At 36.4% G+C, this 21,380-nt stretch overlaps 1 protein-coding gene across 2 annotated transcripts in view; it reads left to right on the top strand.

The window, feature by feature from the left end:
* The window catches only part of G2E3 (G2/M-phase specific E3 ubiquitin protein ligase), a 59,176-nt gene that overhangs the window by 15,121 nt on the left and 22,675 nt on the right, over positions 1-21,380 (top strand). The window contains exons 2-6 of one of the 2 annotated variants that reach the window (XM_034994831.1): positions 4,034-4,074; positions 9,286-9,383; positions 11,841-11,942; positions 15,175-15,299; positions 16,704-16,869. In XM_034994831.1, the coding sequence (XP_034850722.1) occupies positions 4,038-4,074; positions 9,286-9,383; positions 11,841-11,942; positions 15,175-15,299; positions 16,704-16,869 (528 nt within the window). In that variant the 5' untranslated portion in view covers positions 4,034-4,037. The remainder of the gene's footprint in view (positions 1-4,033; positions 4,075-9,285; positions 9,384-11,840; positions 11,943-15,174; positions 15,300-16,703; positions 16,870-21,380) is intronic. The other variant, XM_034994832.1, reaches the window with a different exon arrangement.

Here is a 21,380-nt window from a genome sequence, read left to right as displayed (position 1 = left end):
ATCATGACCCGAGCCGAAGGCAGATGCTTAACGACTGAGCCACCCAGGTGCCCTGCCCTTTTTTTTTTTTTTTTTTGTATTGGATTGTTTGCTTTGTATTTGTTGAGTTGTAGGAGTTCTTTATATATTCTAGGTACAAGGCTTTGTCAGACACATCTTTTACAGTGGCATACATATTTACTTTCTTAGTCATATCTTTTGATGAGTGGAAGCTTTTAATTTTTATGTAGTATAATTTGTTACTTTTTCTGTTAAAACTTGTAGTTTTAGCTTATACATTTAGGTCTATTATCCACTTGGAATTAATATTTTCATGGTGTGAAGTATGGATCAAGGTTCATTTGTTCATTTTCCATATGGATATCCAGTTTTTCCAGCACTGTTTGTTGAAGACTTTTCTTTTCCCCATTGATTGCTTTGTTACCTTTGTTGAAAATCGAATGACTGGAAAAAGATCTATTTCTAGGCTTTCTAGTTTTGTTCCATTGGTCTTTGTGGAATTGTGTATATTAATACACTTTGAAAAACTACATAAAGTGTTTATTAGATATTGGCATACATAGGAAAAATCTTTCCCATACATGTTTTGCCAGCATTGGAGATCTTTCTTATGATCAGCTTATAGCCAATGACATCTGGAGGCTTTTCAGCATGGTTCTCTACACACTCTGTGATACTTTGTGTGTGTGTGTCATGTGAGATTGATGTTTACTTTTAATTCTTTTACATTTATTTGTAACTGAGAAAGCTCTTGTTTTACTGCAGAATTTTGAGACTAGTAATAACAAAAAATTCAGACACCTTTTTTCTTAAGGGAACATAGTTATATATGTTATAAAGATCTGAACAGAACTTCATCACACTGTCCACCAAGAGATGCCTTGGGTCCTTGCAGTGGGAAGGGGAAGAGGAAGAGAAGATGTAGCATCATAGAAAATGTAGTCTAGAACCTTGCCCGTCATATCATTATCTCTGGACTATGTATCAGTCATATTCAAATATTTATTAGTACTGTGCTGAAGGATACAGGAATTTTACCCTCGGGGAATTTGCCAGTGTAGCTGAAGAATTAAAAAAATTGAAGTAAACATAATACAAAGTAATATGTGATTAATGTTTGCTTTAAGATCATTGAGAGAATTTAAAATATCTTTATTATAATTGTGTTGTGGACCTCAATCATTATTCTGAATTACAGTAAATCTAAAAGTAAGAAAAAGATAGTTGCAATTTACCGACAGAGGGGAGAAAGTAAGGAATTATAAACTGGAGAGAGTGGATCTCAAATATAAATCTGTGTTGTTGGATTTGATTAAGCATCATTTATAAATTAAAATATGTTTACTCTAGGTGAACTACAGTTATATGTTTATGGAATAAACATGTACTTACATGTGAATAGATTTTTATGCAGAATTCATCAGAAGTTGAAGTATAGAGGCTGAACTCTAGGAAATAAATTAAGGGTTGCTGGAGGGGAGGTGGATGGGGGGAAGAGATAATTGGGTGATGGGCATTAAATTAAGGAGGGCATTGTAATGAACATTGGGTGTTATATGCAATCAATGAATCATTAATTCTACCTCTGAAACTAATTTAAAAAAATATAACTGGAAAAAAAAGGAAGTTGAATTATAAAGAAGTTCTAATAAAAGAGGCATTTAATCTTCCTATTTATTGTATTTCATCAGTTTTAAGATGGACCCCTATCCCCATACATCTTTTAGCATGTTTTAAATTAAGGTTGTGATCCTTAGTCAGTTTGGCCAGTGGGGCAGTCTGCAGTCATTGTATGAACATGTATAAACATCAAAGTGTCGTCATATGCCTATAGAGTAAAATCCGTGCTTCTTAAAAAAAAAAAAAAAGTCTAGAAAACACTTTTTTTTTTAATATATTTAATTTATTAATTTGAGAGTAAGCGAGAGAGAGAGAGCACGAGTGGGGTAGAGGGGCAGGTGGGGAGAGAGAGAAGCAGACTCCCCACTGAGCAGAGAGCCCGACGTGGGGCTCAATCCCAGGATCCTGGGATCATGACCTGAGCCGAAGGCAGACGCTTAACTGACTGAGCCACCCAGGCGCCCCTAGAAAACACTAAAATACTACTTTAACATTGCATTAATGGTTGTGGGGAGGAGATGGGAAAGATAGGCTGGACCTACTTAATTGCAAAGCCTGCTTAACACGGGGCTCTTCAGTTGTTTTATGGATTCTTTTAAGAACTACCAATCTCAGGGCGCCTGGGTGGCTCAGTCGTTATGCGTCTGCCTTCGGCTCAGGTCATGATCCCAGGGTCCTGGGATCGAGCCCTCCATCGGGCTCCCTGCTCGGCGGGAAGCCTGCTTCTCCCTCTCCCACTCCCCTTGCTTGTGTTCCCTCTCTCGCTGTCTCTGTCAAATAAATAAATAAAATCTTTACAAAAAAAAAAAAAAGAAAACCTTAAAAAAGAAAAAAAACTACCAATCTCAATGGCACAGGTGATTTTTTTGTAAGGAAATACTGAAGGCTTGGAGACAAAATGACCCAAATTTGGTCTGTGACTTTTTATAAAAACACAAAAGTGATATGAGAAAATCAGTGTTTAAACCCAAAACAGTTCTTACAATCAGTATGAAATATAAATTCCAAATTGTAAAAGAGCATTGATGGAATTTGATAGTAATCTTTGTAGGGGGGTTTTATCCTTCCTTTGACATTTAATATTCTGTGTTATTTATTATGCTCTTTTATTATTTTCATGTAAAGTGGTATAGTCAGTAATGGGTTAGTCTATTTCCACTCAGCTAGCTCTGACTTTGGACAGCTGTTTAACTTCTCTGAGCATTGGTTTGAAAACTAAAATGAGATTACATTTACCTAGTAGCATTATTAAGTTTATTCTTTTCTACTTAATTCCAGGAGCTCACACATACATTATCTACTTGAATCTCGTAACATTTTAAGTAGGCTGTTTATATATTTTTGGTAAAGTGAAACTTTGATGATAATGTTCTGATCTTTTCAAACTAGAGAACAGAAAAAGGTATGTTTCAATAATGAATATAAATAACTTTGTTAACTAGTAGGGAGTGAGGAGACAGAGGCAGATCAATGTCTTTCAGAATGCACAAGGTTGAACATTGTACTAGAAGATGTGATATGGCAGTCAGATGCTTGCAGCTCTGTGAAGAATCCCTGCAAGTGCAAGTCGCAAATATAGCTTGATAAGGTTGTTTTGTAGGCAACTCAGTGGCATTGCTATTGATGATGTGACTTTTTTCCCCTAAATAATGAACAATTCTTGATAAAGTTATAAACAAAAATAAAATACAAATTTTCTTGACTTACATAGGAGTTGTAGTTTGAAAATAATTCATTTTGTTCTAAAATAGCAAGGAAAGAAAAGACTTTGTATTTATGTGTCAAATGGGCTTAGCTAAGTTCTAGGTTAATGTAATTACAGTGTTTGTTTTTTTTTTAAAGATTTTTTATTCATTTATTTGAGAGAGAGAGAATGAGAGACAGAGAGCACGAGAGGGAAGAGGGTCAGAGGGAGAAGCAGACCCCCAGCTGAGCAGGGAGCCCGATGCGGGACTCGATCCCGGGACTCCAGGATCATGACCTGAGCCAAAGGCAGTCGCTTAACTAACTGAGCCACCCAGGCGCCCTGTAATTACAGTGTTTTTAACCTATTCAAACATCCAGCTGGAAATTTGGAAGTCTAGACTATTTGTTATGTAGGTCTTTTTGGTGCATTACAGGTTCCCTGCAATCCTGACCTCTTTCCACTAAACGCCAGTAGTCATCTTAATCTTCTTGACAACTAAAAAGCATTCCCTCTGATTTTAACACTGTTCCCAGACTTTAACATGCTTATTGAAAACTAATGGTTTTAGATATGTGAAAGGTGAGGAAATTAAGTACTAGAGAAAGAAATAATTATGCAACTTATTTGTAATTATTGTAATTATTCAGTGACTAAATTTTATTAAAGTTGATAATTTGAAACTTTAGAAATTAAGATGGCTGTATTGTATGTTCTTATTTTTCTTAGTAAAATGAATGAAAATAAACCTGGTGCCTCACAGAATCTTGGTAAGTAAAATACTTAAAACATTTTCAAATATAATTTAAAATATTAAGATATTTTACTCTTGCTTTTTTATTACAATAAGACTTTTTAGAATGCTGGCTCAAAATATAGGAATCCATGCTTTTGTTCACACATCCATATACGAAAACATAGTATTACATGTATTCATTTCAACAAAAATCTGCTGTAAGAGGACAATTTGCCAAATTTTATCAGGTATGCTTTGTATCTGAATGAAACAGCATTGTTTATTTGATAAACAATTTTTTTCATCTTTTTGTATGACTTTTTCTTATATAAGGAAAAATGCAGGCAAGACCATTTTAAACAATACACAAAACTTAACATGAAAAGGAAAACTTACCTGCAGGTGCTCATAACCATCTCAAATAGATTCAGAGACCTTTGCTTTTAGTTGTTGATTTCTTCATTTATTAGTTTTAACAGTATATATTGATTTGCTACCATGGAAAATGAGAAATTTAAATTGTTATTTTATATTCTTCTGCCACTACTCCCCTCATCTACCCTTTTTAAGATTTATTTTTTGATTCCCTCACAAATTAAAATATACTTAAAACTCTATCTTGACCATCACTGATAGAGAATATCTGTTAACACCACATCGTGTTGGATAAGGAAATTTGCTCTTAATCCTCCCTCTATTTTGCTTTTCTGCTTTTACCTACAGACTTCTATCCACTGTGCTCATTGTTCTGAAACTTAGTAATTCATGGTCTACCTTCATGTATTTGTAGACTGCAAATACTATCTTTACTGTTATTTACTTAGTATTTTTCCTAAGATTGACTCAGTTTTTTTACTTATGTGTGTATGTCATTATTTTTTTAAGATTTTTTATTTATTTGACAGAAAGAGAGAGACAGTGAGAGAGGGAACACAAGCAGGGGGAGTGGGAGAGGGAGAAACAGGCTTCCCACGGAGCAGGGAGCCCTATGTGGGGCTCGATCCCAGGACCCTGGGACCATGACCAGAGCCAAAGGCAGATGCTTAACGACTGAGCCACCCAGGCGCCCCTATGTCATTATTTTAATACATCCAGTATCATTTGCCATAGTTAGAAGGGGATCTTAATATAGTGAAGTCAGAACAATGTTACTGAATTTTAAATATTAAAATTCAAAAACAACAAATACAAACAAAAGCAGGGTACTTCTAAAAACGCATGCCTGAAACCTAGTCTGTTCTGCATCCAGTTTCCATATCTGGATGAAGGGAGGAAGGGAACAAATGGAAAAGCTACTGGTCCACAGCATAACAGCAAATGCATCTCCATCCAGCGCTCATCATGAGTACTTCTATTCTGTAGTCTCAGCTCATTCCTTGTATTCCTTTTCCTCTTGATAGCTGCATGCACACTTAGAACTAAAAGTATAGGCACTGGGAATGAAGGAATTAAGATGAGAGCTGCTGGTATAAGATGTCCAATAAATAAATGGCAATTTGCTAGAGTTGATGTGGTCAAAACGAAGAGGAGTTGAAATCTTTTGAAAGATTGAGGAAAGGGCTTTCAGTTATGGCTTATCTCATTAACCTGTAGTGAGGGAGGGCAAATATAGGGGAGATATTTTAACAGCATTAAGTATTAGCTCATGATGTTTTTTTCCAGTCCTGGAATTTATTTTGTGAGTAGTCTGTTAACAGATGTACCATTTCAATGCATAACATCCATTCTTGATTACATGTATTAGCTAAGTAATTAGTAATAAGACTGTTTCTTTTAAGCTAATAATTAGTAAATAAGATTAGCTGCTGTAATAGGTAAATGCTGAGGTCTTACTGGTTTAACACAACAAAAGTTTATTACTTGGCTTATGTTACAATTCAATGTGGATTGGTTAGGGGAGTTGGAACAAACGGGGAGTTTCTGCTCCATGCAATCCCTTAGAGATTCAAGCTCCTTTCATCTTGTATTCATCTGCTGCCTTGAGATTCTCAGTCTTTTCTCTTTAGCTAGTGTTTTTCTCATTGTTTTATTAGAAATTTTCTGTATAAGTAAACATCGTAAGTTAGAAAAATTGATAATTATACTAATGTCTATTCAGTTATATGTACCTGCCACACCCTTTTAATTATACTTGACTTGTCCAAGGTTACAGAGCAAGAGTGTAGTGCCAAGATTTAACTCAGATCTCCCTGACTCTACAGTTTGCCTTTTAAAAACTATTATTGTTATGGTAAAGTACACATAACATAAAATTCACCTTTTTTTTTTTTAAGATTTTATTTATTTATTTGACAGAGAGACACAGCGAGAGAGGGAACACAAGTAGAGGGAGTGGGAGAGGGAGAAGCAGGCTCCCCACCCAGCAGGGAGCCAGATGCAGGGCTTGATCCCAGGACCCCGGGATAATGACCTGAGCCGAAGGCAGACACTTAACGACCGAGCCACCCAGGCGCCCCAAAATTCACCATTTTAACTATTTTATTATTTTTTTAAAGATTTTATTTATTTGACAGAGAGAGACACAGTGAGAGAGGGAACACAAGCAGGGAGAGTGAGAACCATCACCACTATCTAGTTCCAGAACATTTTCATCATCCCCAAAGGAAACTACCCATTAAGCAGTTACTTTTCATTTCCCTTCTCCTTGGTCCCTGGAAGCCACCAATCTGCTTTTTTGTCTGTCTCTGTGGATTTACCTATTCTGAATAAGGTAATCTATTTTATAAATGGAGTTATACAGTATGTGACCTCTTGTGCTTGGCTTCTTTTACTTAGCATAATGTTTCTAGGCTCATCCATGTTGTAGTAGGTATCAGTACTTCATTTCTTTTTACAGCTGAATAATATTCCATTGTATGGATATAACATATTAATTTATCCATTCATCCATCCATTGATATACACTTGGTTTGTTTTCCCTTTTTGGCTGTTGAGAACAGTGCTGCTATAAATATTAGTATACAAGTATTTGAACATCCATTTTCAGTTCTTTGGCATATATACCCAGGAGTGGAATTGTTGTGTCATACAGTAACTATGTTTAAGTTTTTGAGGAACTGTCAAATTATTTTTCCTAAGTCATTGTACCATTTTACATTTCCACCAGCAGCGTGTGAGGATTCCTATTTTTCCAGATCCTTGCCAACATTTGTTATTTTTTGACATTTTGATTATAGCCATCCTAACAGATGTGAATATCTCATTGTGGTTTTGATTTGCATTTCCCTGATTAATGATATTAAACATCTTTTAATATGCTTATTGGCTATTTATATTTTTTCTTTGGAAAAATGTTTATTCACATCATTTGCTCCATTTTAAAATTGGTTTGTGTTTTGTTGTTGAGTTATAAGAATTTCTTATGCATTTTGGACACTAGACCCTTAACAGATATATGGTTTCTAAATATATTCTCCCATTCTGTAGATTGTCTTTCCACTCTCTTTAGTGTCCTTTGCATAAAAGTTGCAAAAAACTTAGATGAAGTCCAGTTTATTTATTTTTTTTTTTTTCATTTTTACTTTTGCCCTTGGTTTCATGTGATCTCTAAGAAACCATTGCCAGTCCAAGGTTATAAAGATTTACCCTTATATTTTCTTCTAAGAGTTTAGTTTTGGTGCTTATGTTTAGGTCTTTGATCTGTTGTGCTTTTTAAAAGATTTATTTATTTATTTGAGAGACTGCGAGCTGGGGGAGGGGCGGGGGGGCAGAGAATCTTAAGTAGACTCCCCGCTGAGCACAGAGCCTGATATGGGGCATGATCCTAGGACCCCAAGATCATGAGCTGAGCCAAAATCAAGAGTCAGACACTTAACTGACTGAGCCACCAAGGCACCCCATCTTTGATCTCTTTTGATTTAATTTTTGTATATGGTATTGGGTTAGGTTTCATTATCTTTGCATGTGGCTATCAAGCTGTCCTAGTAACACTTATTGAAGAGACTGTTTTTCCCTGATGAATGACCTTGGCATTCTTGTTCAAAATTAATTGACCAAAGATATATATGTTTATTTCTGGCCTCTTTTCCTCTATTGATCTATATCGCTGTCCTTATGCCACTACAACAGTGTTTTGATTTCTGTAGCTTTTTTCTAAGTGTTGAATTTACTCTTTTTCTCTAGGTCAGTCTGGCTAAAGTTTTGTCGGTTTCGTTGATCTTTTCAGAAAACCAACTTCAGTTTTTATTGATTCTCTTGTTTTTGTTTTCTATTTCATTTATCTGTGCTGTAGTGTTTATTTTTTCCTTCCTTCTGCTAGCTTTTGGCTTAATATGCTCTTATTTTTCTAGCTCTTTAAGGTTAAAATTGTTACTGATTTGAGGGTCTTTCTTTTTTCATATTGGCTTACATAAAGATCAGCCAGAGGTGAAAGCTTAGGGTTTCTGGGGTCTTTTCTGAGCACGCATCCAGCCTTGAGCATGTGTGTCCTCTAGATTCCCTGTTATCTGTGGGAGCTTTTCAAAGCCCTTATTTACCCATGTATCTCCTTTTCCCAGCTTCTCCTTTTGTAGGTCTTTTGGTCTGGCACCTGCTTGTCCTGTTACCCTTAACTCCAAGCTGCTTCATCTAGTGTATTTGTCTTAAACACTTTTGACAGAGAAAGTTCTGAGGCAGGCAAAACAAGGGCAAGCATCTGAGCCCATCCCTCAGGGATCCACCAGGCAGATCAAAACACACACTCACTTTTCTTTAAGAACAAGGTTCATTTTACCTCCTCTTGGACAATCCAAACCTGGAACATGGGCCATCGAACCTAAGGCCATTCATTGCTCAGCTGGAGAGTGGGGGATGGTAGGCAGGTAAGTTAAAATGCTACAGAGTGCTCATCAGAATTTACCATTCTCTTTCTTTATTGAGCATTCTCCTAATTGTTATAAGTTTTAAAATTAGATTTCAGAATTTCTGAAAAGTTGATTCTGACAGTTTTTGGCAGCTTAATTTGTTGCGGGGGAGATAGAGTTTTGGAGTTTCCTAATCCATTATTTTCTGTGATGTTACCCTACAAGTTGCCATTTTAATTATACACTGGAATTCATTATTAAAATTAATTTAAAAATGTAAAGTCTAAAACAATGATGTTTATTGCTTTGGAAATAAGTGTTAAAAATTTTAAGTTACTGATAATATAATGTGATTTGCTCTCAGAAAGAATTGAATACATCACTTGAGAGAAGCTCCAATTCCATAGGTTTTATTTTAAAAATTTAAAAATATTTTTATATCTATTTACTTTTTTCACTGTTAGCTTGTGTTTTTTGTCGAAAAAATGATGACTGTCCTAATAAATATGGAGAAAAGAAAACTAATGAGAAATGGAATCTCACTGTACATTACTATTGTTTGGTGAGTATAATTTATAATTAAATCCTGGAAATTTGATACTCTTCTAAAGAAGACAGATTTTGATGGCTGGTTTCTGAGAATTGGATAAGTCATTTTGCTTCTCTGGATCTCATTTTGCCTGTATGTAAAATACGGTTTTTCATCTATCAAATTCTAAGATTGTGAAATTATTTGGTATGTATGAGGGAAGACCTGTCATCATTATCTGTTTATTTTTGCCTAACCCTTTAGAGCCTAAATGAAAAAAGGAAAAAATGGTTAGATCTCTAAGGGAGTTATCTTTTTACCACTTTCTTGTTTCCATTGTTGCTAATGATAAATCTCAGAAAAGAGTTGTTTGAAGGTTCAGGGAGGAGAAGGAAAGTATTTTATTTTGCAGACAACCTAGAAAGAAAAGTTCTAAATAAAGGTGGTAAATATTTGTGGACAAGGAAATAGGTGAATTTATGGGTCACTCGGAAGAAAGAAAAAGTGATTTCATATTGAAAATTAGTGTCTCATTTGTTTCCCCTTCCCTCCACCAACTTTTCACCTCACTAAATCTGTGCCTTAAGATCTTAATGGCACCATCACTGCCTTAGCCTGCCAAGGCTGCAGTTAATAGACACAATATTTCTTGATACTGTATGAGTTATGTATTGCCACTTAACAAATTATCCTGAATTTTAGCAGCTTAAACAGCTATTATCTCAAACATTTTCTGAGGGTCAGGAATCTGGTATTGGCTGAACTGGATAGTTCTGGCTCAGGGACTCTCATGAGGTTGCAAGTGAGATGTCAGCCAGCGTTCGGTCATATGAAGGTTAGACTGGGCTGGAGGATCCACCTCTGATGGCTCACTCACATGACTTTTGGCATTAGTACTTACTACCTGTTGGCAGGAGGCCTCTATTCCTTACTTCCCTGGGTACCTCTGTAGGGTACTTACAGCATGGCATCTGACTTCTTCCAGAGTAAGTGATGAAAGAGGGAGGGAGGGACGGATAGACAAGACACCAAAATAGAACCATATGACCTAGTCTTCACAGTCACATACTACTGTCACTTTTACTTTATTCTGTTTGTTAGAAGTGAGTCATTAAGTCTAGCCCACATTCAAGGGGAAGGGAACTAGGCCCCGTCTCTTAAAGGAAGAAGTAATCAACAAATTTGTAGATCTATTATTATACCCACCCCAGCATCCATGTTAAAACTCTAGATGCTTCCTTGAGAAACCATCTAACATATTTCTTGGTGGTTGTTTAAGACTATAGTTTTGTATCTCAAGTACCCTGTGGGTTAAATAGACTTCTAGACTTGTCTAGGAACCTAATTACTTTGTACCAAGATTTAAGGGAACATTAATTTGGCATTCCAAATTTATTTGTAAGTTGGAAGTCTTATATTTTATATCACCGAAGAAAACCTTTTCATTTTTCTGAGAGTTTATTTTACTTTTTATGCAGTAGAATTAGGAGAATTGGGGTTTTTTTTCATAACCAATTTTAAGTAATGTCTACTTTTTTTGTTGTTTCTCTAGGATATATTATATTGATTAAAATAATCCTCTTCTCTAATCACAAATTTGAAGTAGCTTTGAATTATTTAATATATTTAATTTGATCAAATTTCCTTTGTATTCTGTTTTTCATTAATGAGTGTAATAATTCAAAACATACCCACCCTAGGCTCAACACTTACAAGATTCTATTTCACTGTGAACAGGAAAATGCTGTAATGTTATAAATGGTAATGGAATGTTAGAGCTTAAAGAGACTTGAGACAATCTAGTACAGTTTTTTATTTTTGTGTTTAAGGTGAGGGACATTAAATTACTTGCCTAGAATTCCAGAAAGTTGGACACAGAGCCTGGTTTGCAAGCCAGGATTTCTTATTCACAGTTCCATCCATTTTTTTGATTCATATTTCCTTAACATATTTAAACTGAAGTTAAAAGATATTTAAAAATTCAAACATTTATGTTAACCATGATTCAATAGGTTTCCGTAAATACACCTTTTATGATTCAGAATCCAGCTACATTTAAAGTTAGCCTGAAATATCACTGATAAACTGAATTATTGCCATAGTCTTTACTATTATTACATTTATACCTTTCGGTATTTACCGCCTTTTTTTCTAAAGCTTCATTCATTCATTACAGATGTTTTCTGCCTTGCATTCTTCCTTTTTCTGTTATTTCCTGGAATACTTTTAGAAACCACTTTGGTTATATGAACTGTTAATGTACAGTGTCTTCCAAATCAAGGAATGTGAGTAGCCTCTTAGTTTGACCATGAAAATAACTATTATAGATAAGAGGTGCTTGAAATTCAAGTTATGTCCATTTTTTATTGGAACATTATATATATGTGTGTGTATATTAATATATACAAACACATGCATATATAAATACATTTATATATATTTCAAACTAGTTTCTTAAGGTCTATTTTCTAATTGAGAATATATTTATAGTTGATGTCAAGTGGAATTTGGCAGAGAGGTAAAGAAGAAGAAGGAGTTTATGGTTTTCTAATAGAAGACATCAGGAAAGAAGTGAACAGGGCTTCTAAACTGGTAAGTAAATTGTTTTACTCATTACACTAAATACTATAAGTATGATCATACTAGGGAAGTTTTTTCCATCCGTTTCCCTACTGGAAATTTATAAGACTTTGATTTTATGTTAAAAGGCTTATTTTTGTCAAATAAGGTATATTTTAGAAGAACTTTTTGTGTATTTGCAAATAAAAGCGAGGTTAACCAACCCTGAATAATATGTGACAGTGCTGATTTCACTTCCTTATTTTATTCCAACCTATCCATCATTTCACCCACTCCTACCATCCGAATTATGACCATACTTCCACTCTGCTGTTCTTCAAACCTTTAATCCTGAGTCAACCCAGATGTTCACTTTTCATTCTTATACCTCAGTTGCTGGGTTGGCATGATGGGTTGAGGTGGAAATTACACAGCTATGCAGACCAGTAATTTATGATATCTCCACCTCTTGTGGACATTCTGTGACATTGTGTACCTTTGTTCATTGCGTTCTCATGTTCTCCAGGATAAGTACTCTACGCTTTAACCCCTTGTTCATTTAATTATAGTTTGTGAACCTTCTGTGTGATACCTACTGTATTAAATGCAAGGAAAGGATTGTAGGTTTCCACCTGGTCTGAGTAGAAATAATGAGAGTTAGGGGTGCCTGGGTGGCTCAGTTGTTAGGTGTCTGCCTTTGGCTCAGATCATGATCCCAGGGTCCTGGGATCGAGCCCTGCATCTGGCTCCCTGCTTGGCGGGAAGCCTGCTTTTCCCTTTCCCACTCCCCCTGCTGTGTTCCCTCTCTCACTTGTGTCTCTCTCTCTGTCAAATAAATAAATAAAATCTTTTAAAAAAAAATAATGAGAGTTAGAAAATGAGAGGGTTAAAAAAAATGAGAAAGTTGGAAGTACAGGGAATTTTGTCCAGAGAATATAACTGGAACTGATGGTTTCAGTGGTGGAGCAGTTTTGGGTGATGACAGGATTCATTATTACACTGGAGTAGTGATGAAGGGACACATCATAACTGTCAAAGAAAGGTTGTCTCATCAATGTCGAAGTTGTTTACAAAGGGGTAGCAAGAATTAAGATACAGAGAAAGGTGCCAAAGTGTGGAGGAAGCTAGTAGGTGACAGAGGGTAGATATCATTAGGCTCAAGGGACCAGATTTTTTAAAGTATGAAGGCAAATTTATGGCCTATAACCTGCAACAGAGAACTAAAATAATGTTCTGATTGTCCCCCTTGCCTTTTTCCATATCCTACTCCCAACCCTTGCCAAGTCTGGATGAAAATAAAGGAGGATGGGAAAATAAGTAGCTTCACTCAAGAAATTCTGTAAGGGAAGCAAGCATATAGAGACCTTTATCTTAGTTGAAGCAAAAAAAATGGAAGCAATTATTTTTGAAGATGTTGAGGATGCTGGGGGCCAGATGGTAAAATAGAGGCTGTAGGACACAAGAGAAAACCTTGGGAGAAAGGTGAGCAGTGGCATTTATCTCAGGACTATGTGAGAGTATTAGTATCAAAATTCCTCAACCTCCTGATGATAGTGAACTTGTGGTGAAAGATGACCTCAAAAGGTCTCTTTGCAGTTTGGAAATATCTTTTTCTTAAAACATCTGAATCCTCTCTGACTATATTATGAACCTTTTTTTTTTTTTTAAGATTATTTTATTTTCTATTTTTTTTTAAAGATTTTATTTATTTATTCATGAGAGACAGAGAGGCAGAGACAGAGGGAGAAGCAGGCTCCCCAGGGAGCAGGGAGCCCAATGTGGGACTGGATCCCAGGACCCTGGGATCATGACCTGAGCCAAAGGCAGATGGCTTAACCATCTGAGCTACCCAGGTGCCCAGATTATTTTAGAGTGAGAGAGAGCATCAGCAGGAGGGGTGGGGGAGAGCGAGAGAGAATATCAAGCCAGGTTCTGCACCAAGCATGGAGCCCAACTCGGGGCTTGATCCTCCCAACTCTGAGATCATGACCTGAGCCAAAATGGAGTCGGTTGCTCAACCGACTGTGCCACCCAGGCTCCCCTATTCTGAACCTTTGAGAATATCTTTATCCTGAAGAAGTTGTCTCCATTTGCGACATTAAGCTAGAGTTCCGTATGTCAGTTTACTGGAAAAGCCTCAGGTTGGCAAGGTATTCTCCAGTAACCTAGTGGTATTTCATGGGTCAGCATAAGACTGTATAATCCCTTCATCAGTGACCATTTTATAATGGCTATCTCAAGGGTTCCCAGATGTTTTAGATACTGCTCTGTATCTTAGTAATGCTTGAATCATCTAATAGTCTTTGTATTCCTATACCACTGTTATATTTTAGTTAGTGGCAGCAGTACTGTATTTGGTTCCTTTGGGCTACCATAATAAATTACAGCAAACTGAGTCATTTAAAACAGAAATTTGTTCTCACAATTCTGGAGACTAGAAATTCCAAATCAAGCTGTCAGAAGGATTGGTTCTTTCTGAGAGCTGTGAGGGGAGAATCCCTTTCCACGCTTGTCTCCCAAGTTTCTGGCGCCTGCTGGTAACCTTGGTTTGTGACAGCATAACTCCAGTCTCTGCTTCCAGCTGCACATGTTCACATGGTCTTCCCCTCTGTGAGTATGTGTCTTAAATTTCCCTCTCCTTTCACTTAGAAGGACACCAATCATTTGATTAGGGACCACCCTAAATCCAGGATGGTTTCATCTTGAGATCTTTAACTTAATTACATTTACAAAGACTCTCTTTCTGGGGCACTTGGGTGGCTCAGTCACCTAAGCGTCCCACTCTTGGTTTTGGCTCAAGTCATAATCTCACTTTTTCATTTGGTTAGGATAGGGTGATCCTAGCTGACTTTTTTCACAGATTGGTTTTTAATATTATTTTGCTGTTTTCCTTGATGAATATTTCCTATTTATGTGTTTTTTATTGAGATTTGAGACTTTAATGTATAGCCATTATGTTTACAAAACCCTTCAGTTGAAAATATTTTAGCCAGGTAGGAAGGAGAAGCTTCTCTGTCCCATCCACATGTTAGATTAGAGATGACTCTTTTACCAGAAATTGTTATAGGAGTGAATCTTTAGTGTCTTTAGACTGTTTCTGGGTAGAACAGTTTTTTCAGAAATTGTTTAATAAACTGTCATCATAGCTGTTGTATGATGAAAATTAATTTTCAGACTCCCCACAGGAATATTCATTTATAACTTGGTCATGCTATGTTACTCAGATTTTGTATGTTATGACCTCTGTTTTCATATTTTCTTCTAGAAATGCTGTATTTGCAAGAAAACTGGTGCTTCAATTGGATGTGTTGCACCCCGATGTAAACGAAGTTATCATTTCCCATGTGGACTTCAGAGAGAATGTATTTTCCAATTTACTGGCAATTTTGCGTAAGTTAATTAATTGTTGAATATGAAAGATGAATGTTAAGGAAAAATGGAAAATGGGTATGGATATGCCAATGATATAAATCCTTTGTAAAATTTCTTTTCAGAGCTGCACTGAGTTTACACATATATGTTACATATATGTTTTATATATATTTAAAATTGCTTCCCTCCTCCTTTATGGAGTCATCTCTATCTGCAAAGTGTTGGGAATTGCCAGAATTGAATGGGCTTAACAATTAATATTCATCTTCAGCTCTGGAATATAATATGAAATTATTAATTTATTAATATTTTATAAAAATTTCCACCTTACATAATTCTAGATTTTTATGTCACTCTTTAGATTTACGGTCCACTCTTCTTCCACAGAGCCATATGTATTTCTTTTTCTTTTTTTTTTAAAGATTTTATTTATTTATTTGAGAGAGAGAGCACATGAGAGGGGGGAGGGTCAGAGGGAGAAGCAGACTCCCTGCCAAGCAGGGAGCCCGATGCGGCACTCGATCCCGGGACTCCAGGATCATGACCTGAGCCGAAGGCAGTCGCTTAACTGACTGAGCCACCCAGGCGCCCGAGCCATATGTATTTCTCATTGAGTAAATTGAAGGCATTTAAATTTGGTGGAGTCCAAAAAATAAATATTGTGCCCTGGAGTGCCCCTGACAATATTTACTTTCTGAATCCAGCTTTAAACATCAAGATTTATGAATTTTAGTATTTGATATTATGAGTGTTCTATTTCTTTTAGTCTTTGTGTTCTTGACCTATTTAATGGATTGTTAGCATGTACAAAACTGCAGTTTAGAAAATGCAAATGGAAATAAATTTAGTGGGTTTGGAATAAGTTTTTATTTGCATTTTATGTTACAAATTAAAATATTTCTTTTTAAGTTCCTTTAATTTTGTACAATATTGAGTATAATGGTGTTGCTAACAATATTACATAGGATTCTCAACATAATACTAGTTACTGAAATTCTAGGAGTTAAGTCTTTTTTTTTTTTTTTGTAAGATTTTATTTATTTGAAAGAGAGCTAGCAAGAGAGAGCAGGAGCAGGGAGGAGAGGGAGAAGCAGGCTCCTCACTGAGCAGAGAGCCCAAGGCGGGGCTCGATCCCAGGACACTGGGATCATGACCTGAGACAAGGGCAGACACCTGACCGACTGAGCCACCCAGGCGCCCCTCTAGGAGTTAAGTCTCACCACCAAAAGGTTCACATTGTGAAAATCCTGCTCTCCTTGGTCATAGTTTGTGAGACTAATTAAGAGTGCCAAAGTTCCAGTCTTGTAGGTTAATTATGAGAGAGATACAAATGAGTTTCCTCTTATAAATGTGAATTGTAATGCTAGTCTCATTGTGTTTTGTAATTTATTAGATGTTGTTTTTAAATAATTTACATTTTAGGTCATTTTGTTGGAAACATCGGCCTGTTCAAATAATTTCATCTAATAATTATAGAGACTCCTTACCATGTACCATTTGCTTGGAATTTATCGAGCCTATTCCAACTTACAGCATATTACGAAGTCCTTGTTGTAAGAATGCTTGGTTTCATAGAGACTGTTTACAGGTAAGTTATTTTGTAAGCTTTATCTGATATAAAATTTGTTCCTAGCTGATTTGAATTTTAATTTGTTTTATATTTTATTTTATTAAGGTTTATTTACTTATTTATTTACATAATCTTTACACCCAGTGGGAGCCTCAGACTCATTATCAAGAGTTGCATGTTCCTCAGACTGAGCCAGCCAGGCACCCCTGATTTGAATTTTAAATTGTAAAGAGTTGACCTGTGTATTTTACCTCTACTTGTAACTTAAAAACAGCTTTATCAAAGCGTATTTTACCTATAAAATTTGCTCTATTGAAGTGTACAACTAATATTTTAAAATACTTTAGAACACTACCTTTTAATGTATATTTACACTTAAAAGTTTTTGTTGTTTTAACCTAAGGATTTTGTCTGTATTTCACAATGAATAAAACACAGATTGGGGCACCTGGGTGGCTCAGTTGGTTAAGCGACTGCCTTCGGCTCAGGTCATGATCCTGGAGTCCCTGGATCGAGTCCCGCATCGGGCTCCCTGCTCAGCAAGGAGCCTGCTTCTCCCTCTAACCCTCCCCCCTCTCATGTACTCTCTCTCTCTCATTCTCTCTCTCTCAAATAAATAAATAAATCTTTAAAAAAAACCCAAAAAACAAAACACAGATTTAATTCCCAACTTCATTTACATATTTAAGCTTAGAAAACTAAGATATGTGAAATGATAATTTAACTGGAAGCTAAGATATTTAAATGTTGAGGCCTTTAAAAAAAAAACTGAACACTTTATCACAGCTTCTTGACAGGGACTGATTACTGTTTAATGAATTAAAGGTATTCTTTTTGAAAGCCACCTTGTATGTCAAACCTGATGACCGGTTTTTTGGGGGGGGGGGGGGTTGGTTTTTTTTTTAAAGATTTTATTTATTCATTTGACAGAGATAGATACAGCGAGAGAGGGAACACAAGCAGGGGGAGTGGGAGAGGGAGAAGCAGGCTTCCCGCCGAGCAGGGAGCCTGATACGGGGCTTGATTTCATGACCTGAGCCAAAGGCAGACACTTAACGACTGAGCCACCCAGGCGCCCCTTTTTTTGTTTTGTTTTGTTTTTTTAAAAGATTTTATTTATTTGAGAGAGAGAGCGTGCATGGTGGGGGGAAGGGCAGAGGGAGGAGGAGAAGCAGACTCCCCACTGAGCAGGAAGCAAGACTTAGGGCCCCAGGATCATGACCTGAGCTGAAGACAGACGCTTAGCCAGCTGAGCCACCCAGGCGCCCCCGATGACAAGTTTTTAAGTAAATATCATGAAACACATAACATTAAACACTTTAATATTTATTTGATTCAGAAGATTCTTGAAGATTTTTAAAAAGATCTCACTTATTGATAACATCAAATACAATAGTGTACATGTATGAAAGTGCCAACTGATAGACAGTTACAGTTAATAGAATGCCAAATAACAAAGGATTTAATTAAGTTTAACACTTTTTTTAGAGCTTGGCTTTTATTATTGTTTAGTAAAATAAAATGTTATTGATTACAGGTTATTCACAAAAGTATTTTTTAAATGAGTGATCACTCAACCTAGTACAAAATATACTTTCAAAATTACAGTTTATCCTAGTAAACCCCTGCAGTTTCACCAGGGTGGTATCCCCTGCCTTTGAACTTAAAAATCTTCTAAGCCATCCTGATCATTATGTAGAAACAGAATATTCAGCACCTCATGGACCCTACTTTATAGCACATGTGGATAGAATGAGTGAAGCACAGAGGTTGAGTATGGGATCTGATGCTGCTGTCTACACTCAAGCTCTATTGGTACACCAAAAGGCCAGAATGGAACGACTTCAAAGAGAATTTGAGATTCAAAAGAAAAAGCTGGATAAACTAAAATCTGAGGTCAATGAAATGGAAAATAATCTAACTCAAAGGCACCTGAAAAGATCAAATTCTAAATCCCAAATACCTTCACTCAAAGAAAGGCAGCAGTTGAGAATCTGTAATAGATAACTCCAGACTGACACTGACATTAACCAAATTATCTTTTTCAAGCCCGAGGACCACATTTTATTTTTTAGCGCTGTTCATAACTTTTATGACAATATTGGTTTTGTAGATCCTGTACCACCAAAACCCAAAGATCAAAGGTCCACCATCAAAACACTCAAGACACAGAAAATGATGAGGGGTCTCAGTTGTATTGTACTGCCTGTATTTCTTTGAACCATTCTTAACAGCCTTAATCTGCTGTGAAAAGTGTAAGATACCAAGGCGTTTCTGAGCCAAAAGGCCCTATATCTCTAAAATCACATTTGAAGTTCAAGAAACTAGTCTGTCATCAAAGTTCCACTGCCTCATAGGATTTTGTCAAATTGAAGGTACAGCAAGGTGGTGTTGTGCTAATGTTAAATGTCAGCCTACAGAGCTAATAATACCTCAATCTAATGTCATGAGCAGTTGAAATTCATCACATGAAAGGTAATCTGCTGAAAGACTTGATTGTCTGCTGCCTAACCATCTACAGTATTACCAGTAGCCCATTGTGGATAATTCTCAGTGTATTAATGCCTAGGTATTCCCAGTACCCTTTTTTTTTTTTAATTAAATTCAAGTTAGTTAAGATATAGTGTACTATATCTTTCAGGAGTAGAATTTAGTGATTCATAACTAACATATAACACCCAGTGCCCAATACCTTTTCCCCCTCATGTCACTACTGAATTTTGATAAGAGGAAGAAATAGAACAGTGGTTTTCTTTGTCTTTTTTTTAAGATTTGTTTATTGGGAGCGAGAGTATGAGTAGGGGGAGGGACAAAGGGAGAACAGGGAGAGAGAATCCTCAAGCAGACTCCCTGCTGAGCATGGAGCCCAACATGGGGCTTGATCCCAGGACCCTGAGATGATGACCTGAGCTGAAATCAAAAGTTGGCCACTTAACTGACTGAGCCACCCAGGCACCCCATGCCTTTCTTTTTTTTTTTTTTTTTTTTTAAAGCTTTAGGTGAAACACTACTTACATGAAGAAAAGAAACAAGGTTTAACTCTTTAAAAACTGCTGACTCCTGGTGCCAATGGACAGGGGGAAAACTTCATGATTTCGTGGTACTCTTGGCCTTGTCTTTGTCTTCCTTAAAAATGTCTCCACTCTGTGGGCGCCTGGGTGGCTCAGTTGGTTAAGCGACTGCCTTTGGCTCAGGTCATGATCCTGGAGTCCCGGGATCGAGTCCCGCATCGGGCTCCCTGCTCGGCAGGGAGTCTGCTTCTCCCTCTGACCCTCCCCCCTCTCATGCTCTCTCTATCTCATTCTCTCTCTCAAATAAATAAATAAAATCTTTAAAAAAAAAAAAATGGTCTCCACTCTGTGAAGCCAGCATCCAGGGTCTAAAGATGAAAAGGAAAGCAGCATGCATTGTCTGTAAAAACATGTAGTGAAATACCCCAAAGCTTTTCCTACTGTACCTGTCTCTTGAGTTTAAGTGATTTCTTTTCTTCTTTATTATTTTCTTCTATTTCTATGTTTAGTGTAATAGTCTTTTGTTAACTGATTTTCTTTTCTCCTTTTAGTGATTAAGCACAATCATGTCCCTTTTTAAGCCTTACCTGAGAGAAGCAGTGCCTTAAAATAAAAAACTTCAGTGAAATGAAACTGCACAAAATAACTTTCCTCTACGTATTCTGTACTTTGCCCTCATGAGTGCTGATGTTCTGTGAAGACATACAGACAGATGGTGCCAAGTGAATTGCAGGAAATACTACAAGACTTATGTCTATAAAGTCACACTATATATTGACTTTAGCAGTGGGTGACACCATACAGTATTAATCTTCCACAGGGAAGCTTAAAAGATTTTTAACCCACTGACAGAGCAACAAGGTTAAGCTGGCTTCATCTGCCTGGTGTCCCACAGAATTTTCACAAGAGATTACTATTGGGGTAATTGGGGTTTCAAAACCAGCAATAGCAGCAGTACCTATAGCCTTGGTTTCTGGAGACGTTTAGATGCCTTACTGTTGGGACCATCAGTATCTAAACCTGACTTGGTGGCAGTATCATGTGTACTTACAAAACGAGACTAGTCATATTTAGGACAACTGAAGAAAAGCTGGAAAAAAGAGCAAACTTGAACACTGAAGCAACCTCAAGCCATCTCTTTATTTTGATGATTTATTTTTATAAAGAAACTAAATATGGCCAAGAATGTATATAAGTAAATGAAATCAAGAAAAAGAACTATACATTTAAAAAAAATCAGAATTATGAAATTACATATCTATGCTTACAATGGGGTGAAGGGAAGTGCTAAAAATGTAACAAAAGGTAGGAGATAATGGTGACTGTCATCCCCTGTAGATGTCTGTAAATAGATATGTTTAAATAAGTAGGATTATTACAGGTGATCTATATGAATGTCAAAGCCTTGACTTCTAGGCTTTGCATCTGGTATATGGGAAGAAGAATGACAATCCTAGTTAATTAGACCAGAACCAAAGCCCTTACGTATATGGTGCATTTTGTTTTAAAACTACGCCT

The sequence above is a fragment of the Mirounga leonina genome, unplaced genomic scaffold (genome assembly GCF_011800145.1).
Source record: "Mirounga leonina isolate KUSES-001 unplaced genomic scaffold, KU_Mleo_1.0 Mir_91, whole genome shotgun sequence".
Lineage (NCBI taxonomy): Eukaryota > Metazoa > Chordata > Mammalia > Carnivora > Phocidae > Mirounga > Mirounga leonina.
This window is presented reverse-complemented; position numbering and strand designations above follow the sequence as displayed.